At 45.8% G+C, this 7,597-nt stretch overlaps 1 protein-coding gene across 1 annotated transcript; it reads left to right on the top strand.

The window, feature by feature from the left end:
* The first annotated feature begins 3,381 nt into the window (after positions 1-3,381).
* CALHM6 (calcium homeostasis modulator family member 6) lies at positions 3,382-6,018 on the top strand. Its single transcript, XM_043439353.1, has 2 exons — positions 3,382-4,129; positions 5,449-6,018. Exons 1-2 carry the CDS (start codon positions 3,599-3,601, stop codon positions 5,869-5,871), a joined length of 954 nt encoding a protein of 317 aa, XP_043295288.1. The 5' UTR covers positions 3,382-3,598; the 3' UTR covers positions 5,872-6,018.
* Positions 6,019-7,597: the final 1,579 nt, after the last annotated feature.

Here is a 7,597-nt window from a genome sequence, read left to right as displayed (position 1 = left end):
GCATGTCTGGGTACTAGACTCAAATGCAGGGGCTGGGAGGAAATTCAGGCTGGCAGGCAGTAGCTGGACTCTAATAGTTATGAAAGTGCAAATCGCTCAGTCATGTCTGACTGTTTGCAACCCTATGGACTATACAGTCCATGGAATTCTCTAGGCCAGAATACTGGAGTGGGTAGCCTTTCCCTTCTCCAGGGGATCTTCCCAAGCCAGGGATCAAACCCAGGTCTCTCACATTGTAGGCAGATTCTTTACCAGCTGAGCCATAAGGGAAGCCCAAGAAAACTGAAGTGGGTAGTCTATCCTTTCTCCAGCAGATCTTCCCGACCTAGGAATTGAACCTAGGTCTCCTACATGGCAGGCGGATTCTTTACCAACTGAGCTAATAGTTATGGAAACTTGTAGTAAGTACAGAATGATCATCTTACCTGGGAGATCTGTGAATGAGAGAGTACAGGGGTGGCAACCCCAGGAGGTGGTGTCTGTAGACACAAGCTGACCAGATAATAGGTGAGGATGCAGGTCAGTCTGTAAGTTTCAGGGCAGGATTGTAAACTGCATACTCTGGTCTACAAAGCCCCCAAATGACCTTCCACCTGCAGCTCTGCCCTCGTGATGTGCCGCCTTCCTTCTCAGCCTCTGTGCCCTCATCACTCTTGACTGTCTTTCTAAGCACAGAATACTAAGCTCCTTTACACACAGAGCCTTTGGCATTCCCATTTCTGCTTAAATGTCCTCTCCCCATAGAGGCTTTCTCAGGGCACTCTGCAGCACATGATTCCATTTTAATTACCTGCATCACTTGAGGACTTTCCCCCTAATTGCCTACATCCTCTCCACTAGAACACAGGCTCAGTGAAAGCAGGGTATCTGTTCGTCTTGTTTCTTGTTGTGTACAATAATACCAGCTACTTTTATAGGTACTAGCATATACTGGGTGCTTTTTAAATATTTAAATGAGTGATTGCATCCGCAAATGAACTAATTAATACATTAGTTAATGAATTACTCGACTTGAAACAGGGAACTGACAAGATAAAAGTTTCTGTAACTTAAAATATTTGAAACCAAATCTTTGACAGGAACTGGTAAGAAGAGGAAGGCTGTCTCCAGACACAAAAGTCTTAGTAAATGAAGGGAATAAAAACAGACAGCAGGACTGAGGTGATGGAAGAGGTCATGCTAAATAGATTGAGTCTTGATGGAGAATAAGACTTCTATTAAGAATATTAGACATGGTGGAAAAACCCAGGTTTGGATGTAGTAATGGGAGAATGCCAGCCCTCCCTCTTGTTTTGAGAAATGTGGGGGAGTAAATATACCTCATTCAAGAGAATGGGAGGGTATGTTTTAGTTCGGTTACTATTAAGAGGGATATGGATAAAGCCATCTACACGAAAGTGTTGACAGAGTGGTATTTGTTTATGACAGTATGTGAAAATTGTGGAAGGGGAGACAACATCTCAGAGGAGTGTGGTGGTGGTGAAGACTCCGCCAGTAAGAGGAGTATTGAGTAACCCAAAGGATAAGGGAAGGAAGCTTTTCTGCAGATGTGGGATTACAGAGATGCTAGTCATAGCAGAAGTGATTTGCCACAAACATGCAGCTTAGGTGCAAGTTTACACGGAACCTGGTAGTACCTGGTCTAACCTCAGAGAAGAGGCCCCCTCTGCCCTGCATGACACAAAGGACCTTGATCTGGGGACAGCTTCTTAACACTCACACAGAGGGAATAGCTTTTCATCACAATGCTGGGGAATGGTGGTTTTGTGCCAGGCACTGGTGGTGGGAGATAGCTAAAAAGGCAAGTTGGACTAAGAATAGGGTGTTTCCTGCCTCCTCTGCAACAATTCACTCGGCTCTGTAGGCTACTTATTCTTCCCAGAAAAAAATAAGGCAAACCTAGTGGATGGGCTTGAGCAGCAACCAGTTCATTCTGACCTGCCCACCCAGACTCTACATCCATGCACACTCCTTGAGGTGAAATGGATAGCTAAGGGCACACCGATTTTCTGAAGGTAGTCACTGAATACAATCCTTGGTCTAAAATGGAGCATTCGTTTGGATTCTTAAATACTACACAGCTATTTGTTGTCTCTTCCTAAAGTTGCAACGCGAAAGGTAATCTCTTACACTGAACAGCCATTAATAGGCATACCCTGTGTATCAAAGCACTCTATGGATGCTACTCACTTGTCTCAACAATCTCACACTGTCAGCACTATATTCTGCTTTTACAAATGAGTATGGTGAATCTTAGAGAAGATAACATATTAAACACACACACAAAATGCACCTAACTTCAAAACCCATGTTCTTTCAAGTACACCTCACTCTAGAGCCACATAGAGTAAGGCTCAGTTTCACAGACGTGGTTTTAGCTTGTCAGAGGAATGCTGCTCTGAGAAAACTGAAAGTGGAGGAAACAACATGTTAGATAGAGGTAGTTGCCGTTTGAAGTGTTTTTGGTTCAACTCGTGTTTTGCACCCCACTCCAGTACTCTTGCCTGGAAAATCCCATGGACGGAGGACCCTGGTAGGCTGCAGTCCATGGGATCCGGAGGAGTCGGCCATGACTGAGCGACTTCACTTTCACTTTTCAGTTTTATGCATTGGAGAAGGAAATGGCAACCCACTCCAGTGTTCTTGCCTGGAGAATCCCAGGGATGGGGTCGCACAGAGTCAGACACGACTGAAGTGACTTAGCAGTAGCAGCAGTGTTTTTTGAACAGCCAGTACCCCTCTCCTCTGCTGATCAATTTGGTGGCCCCTGAGTAAGGATTTGATACACTTCTATGTACATAGGACATACCCTGAGTGGGGAGAAAAAGAGGCAGAAGTCAATCCAGTATATTCAGGCTAATGTCCTGCAGGAGGTCAGGTAGAGGAGAGAAAAGTGGCAGTTCTGTTCAGAAGGGGGACAAGAAGGGGACAGAATATCATGGATATACTGGAATTTGAGCGGGGTTTTGTTGCGATTCAGTTTATGTAAGAGAAACTGGAAATTTGCCCTTGAATAACGTTTTCTGTAAATGGTGGAGGTTTGTGGGGTGGGGGGGGGGTGGGGGGGGGTTGTTGTTGCTGGTAATTGCTTGGTCAGATAGGGAGTTGGTTCAGGAGCCAGGGTGGCTGCAACAGAGGAAAAGCTGGTGTTTTCCCCAGTTTACTCAAGTAAAAATTTTGCTTTCCATGGGGGCACTGCAGGGTCCCTCCCGATCATTAAGGGATCGTTAAGGGAAAGGAAAGTCCCCGGTTCCTTGTCGGTTTGGAGTAAACAAAAGCTACAGTGGAACAGGCCCTATCTTGCCTCAGTCAGAGTTCCTCAGTTGAGGGATAAAGGTCACCAATGTGCCTGCTTCTGGAAAGGGGTGGGCACTGGGGAGGTCGACGGCGTCAGTGCTTGGATCTGCCACAATTAGTTGGGTTGAAATAAGAAAGTGAAAGCTCAGGAAATCCTGAGAAACCCTCTTCCCTTTTTTGGAAGGTGCTACTTAGCGGGGCACGGGAAAACCCCAGATCCCCCCAAATCAATTGAGGAGCTGGGCGGCGAAGAGGGAGAAGCGGCCGGGCCTGGTCCACGGCGCCCTGGGGTAGGAGAGCCATGGAGAAGTTTCGGGAGGTGTTGAACCTGCACCTCAAACACCGCAACGCTCTGGGCTACTGCCTGGTGAGCCTGCTGACGGCGGGCGGGGAGCGCATCTTCTCCACCGCGGTGTTCCGGTGCCCGTGCAGCGCCGCCTGGAACCTGCCCTACGGCCTGGTCTTCCTGCTGGTGCCGGCGCTGGCGCTCTTCCTCCTGGGCTACGTGCTGAGCGCGCGCACCTGGCGCCTGCTGACCGGCTGCTGCGCGCGGGGCTACGACGGCGCGGGGCTGCGCGGGGCCCTGGTCTTCGCGCAGATCAGCGCCACGGCCGCGGTGGCGCCGCTCACCTGGGTGGCCGTGGCGCTGCTCGGGGGCGCCTTCTACGAGTGCGCCGCCAGCGGGAGCGAGGTCCTGGCGCGGCACCTGTGCCAGGGCCGCGACCCGCGCTGCGCCGCCCAGCTGCCGCTGGTGCCCTGCCAGCAGGCCCAGGAGCCCGACGTGAAGGAGCTGCAGAGGGAGCTGCAGAAGGAGCTCACCGCCCACTCGCAGGTCGGGCGCCCGCGCAGGATGCGGGGCGGGGGGTCGGAGAGGGACTGGCTTCTGCGGGGCGGCCGGGGAGGTGGAAATGCGCGCCCTTGCTCCTGACGCCGAAGGCAAGCTAACTAGAAAGGCTGTTGGCTTCAAATGAGCCAATGGGCAAATCTGTCTATCATCTATCTTCCCAGGGCTTCCCAGGTGGCGCTAGTGGGAAAGTGCCAATGCAGGAGACCTAAGAGATGAGGGTTCCATCCCTGGGGAAGGAAATGGCAACCCTCTTTGGTATTCTTACCTGGAGAATCCCATGGACAGAGGAACCTGGCGGGTTACAGTCCATAGGGTCGCAAAGAGTCAGACTCCACTGAAATGACTTACAACAGCACATCATCTATCTTTCTTTCTTTCTCTCTCTCTCTCTCCCTACCCCCTCCCTCCCTCCCTCCCTCCTTCCGTCTCTTCCCCTCTCTCTCATTCTTTCATCTCGGTGCTATTTCTTTCTTTTTCCCCCTTTAATTGGGGTGTAGTTGACTTACAATATTATGTTAGTTTTAGTCTTACATATGTGTGTGTCTTCAGAGTCTCTTCCCTTATGAAAGTTAAAGTGAAAAAATAGCTCAGTCATTTCCGACTCTTTGAGACCCAATGGACTGTAGCCTACCAGGCCCCTCCGTCCATGGAATTTTCCAGGCAAGAGTACTGGAGTGGGTAGCCATTTCCTTCTCCAAAGGATCTTCCCGACCCAGGGATCAAACCCGTGTCTCCCGCATTGCGGGCAGACGCTTTACCATCTGAGCCACCTAGGAAGTCCATGATAGGTTTTTATAAAAAATGAGTATAACTAATGAAAAGAGGAAGGCACTCGGGCACTCTGTTGTGTCAGGCACGTGCCCCACACCCGACACCTTGCTGGGTCCTTTATCTCTCTTATTATTCTCTTTTGTCTTTACAGCAGGTACATTGAGTCCAGGTCTGGCTGACTTTAAAACCATCACCCCACACTGCTTCTGGGCTTGTAAAGCTCAGAAGTTCTTAGAAATGAATACTTGCTTCACTGGATTTTCTGAAATTCCACATTTTGAGTTCCAGGGATTCCACATATAAGCTCCTCCATGGATCCTTTACATGACTCGGAAAAAGACTGACTTGTCAAGCAAGCAGTTCTACTGAGGGGTGGGGGGAGGGGTTACTGCTACGTCTTTCTCTTAAGGGAATAAGACCTAACTGTTGCTTGTTCATCATCTTAACTCTGAGGAGTTCAAACTTTACCTGTTGATTTAAAAGTTTCTTTTCAAAAAAGTGACTAAATCGCCATTTTGTTGTGTTTACCTAAGGTGTTAGGCTGGGTCCTGATAGCCGTTGTTATCATCCTCCTCCTGATTTTTACATCAATCAGTCGGTGCCTGTCTCCAGTTAGTTACCTGCAGCTGAAATTTTGGAAAATCTACTTGCAACAGGAGCAGCAGATTCTTAAAAGTCAAGCCACAGAACATGCAACGCAACTGGCAAAAGAAAATATCAAATGTTTCTTTGAGTGCTCACAGCCACAGGAATACAACACTCCAAGCATTAAAGCCTGGCAGCAGATTTCATCACTATATACTTTCAATCCAAAGGAGCAGTACTACAGCACTTTGCACAAGTATGTGAACAAAAAACAGAAGAATCAAACTAGCACGTCTTCTGAAGAAGATGCAATGGTTCCTGTTCTTGGTTTTGTAGATTCATCTGATATGAACAGCGTTGCAGACTTATGACCTTGTTAATGAATGGGAAAAGAAAGCTCTTCTGAATTATTGATTCCTTTAAAAAAATAAATGTGGGTATTGTTTATGACTCCTCTGTTTGATCTTCCAAGTTATGGGAACATAGAATATTAAATAAAATAGAAATTTAGAACTTTATCTCTCTATTATTTTATTTAAAAAGTAAGCAAGGTTAAATGGTTCACTTAATGTGACAGTTCAATTCATATCAGTTGCTCAGTAGTGTCCAACTCTTTGTAACCCCATGAACCGCAGTATGCCAGGCCTCCCTGTCCATCACCAACTCCTGGAGTTTACCCAAACTCATGTCCATTGAGTCGGTGAAGTTTCAGCTTCAACATCAGTCCTTCCAATGAACACCCAGGACTGATCTTTAGGATGGACTGGTTGGATCTCCTTGCAGTCCAAGGGACTCTCCGGAGTCTTCTCCAGCACCACAGTTCAAAAACATCAATTCTTTGGTGCTCAGCTTTCTTTATAGTCCAACTCTCACATCCGTACATGACCACTGGAAAAACCATAGCCTTGACTAGACGGACCTTTGTTGGCAAAGTAATGTCTCTGCTTTTTAGTATGTTGTCTATGTTGGTCACAGCTTTTCTTCCAAGGAGCAAGTGTCTTTTAATTTCATGGCTGCAATCACCATCTGCAATGATTTTGGAGCCCAGAAAAATAAAGTCAGCTGCTGTTTCCACCGTTTCCCCATCTATTTGCCATGAAGTGATGGGACTGGATGCCATGATCTAAGTTTTCTGAATGTTGAGCTTTAAACCAACTTTTTCACTCCCCTCTTTCACTTTCATCAAGAGACCCTGGAACTAAATCAGAATATTTATATCCCTAGCCTATTTGCTATAATGCTGCTTTCAAATAAAACAATTTAGTAGTGAAAACAGCAAAGTAACAATTGAACATCATCCCTTTCTTTAAGGTATCTGATGTTAATTTCAAATTCACTTTTGTGCAGACAACACATTGTTTGGGTCTTTAAAATCCTGGCTTTTAAAAAGCAAAGTAATTGAGCATGGCTCATGTTTAGCCCTTCTTCCTCTTTAGGCAGAGCCTTGCTTCTGCCTCCATTTGCCTCTTGTAGCATAGGGGCCATTATTTAGCACTGGTCAGCAGAATGGGATATTCCGTTGTTGAGCATTGTATATTGCAAGAAAGTTGGCAGCAGAAACTGCACAATCCATTTTTTTTCTATTCCCTACTTAATGATTTTGAAAATCATATGTCTACTTTCATTTTTGCTTCATTTAAAAATTTCTTCAGTATATTCTTCTCTTCAATATTTTTCCTGGCCTATCATTTATACTCATGTATAATATTATATTCAATTGTGTCATATGCTCTCCATTTGATTGACTTATGTTCCACTTTCTCTTGCATGGTCTTTAATATTATTGTGAAAGTATATACGTTTAAGATAAAAATGATTATAAGAGAGAACTATGTGAAAGAAAAAGTGAAATTACCTCATTCTTTTGCCATATGTTCTTCTCAGAAAAAGCTGCACATTTTGTGTGTACATGAGCATTATCTCTTACTATAAATGGGATTCTGCAGCTTTTTCACATAAAATATCATTGTTCCATGTGTATAAATACATAGCAATTTATCTCCTGAAAAATTACTGCATAGTATTCTACTGAGGAGTAGGAAATGATTTCTTTTTTGTTAGAAACAAATATACACACTCATGTGCACATTCATACAG

This window comes from Cervus canadensis, chromosome 20 (assembly GCF_019320065.1).
Source record: "Cervus canadensis isolate Bull #8, Minnesota chromosome 20, ASM1932006v1, whole genome shotgun sequence".
Lineage (NCBI taxonomy): Eukaryota > Metazoa > Chordata > Mammalia > Artiodactyla > Cervidae > Cervus > Cervus canadensis.
Note: the sequence above shows the minus strand (reverse complement) of the source record. Positions and strands in the feature narration are given on the sequence as shown.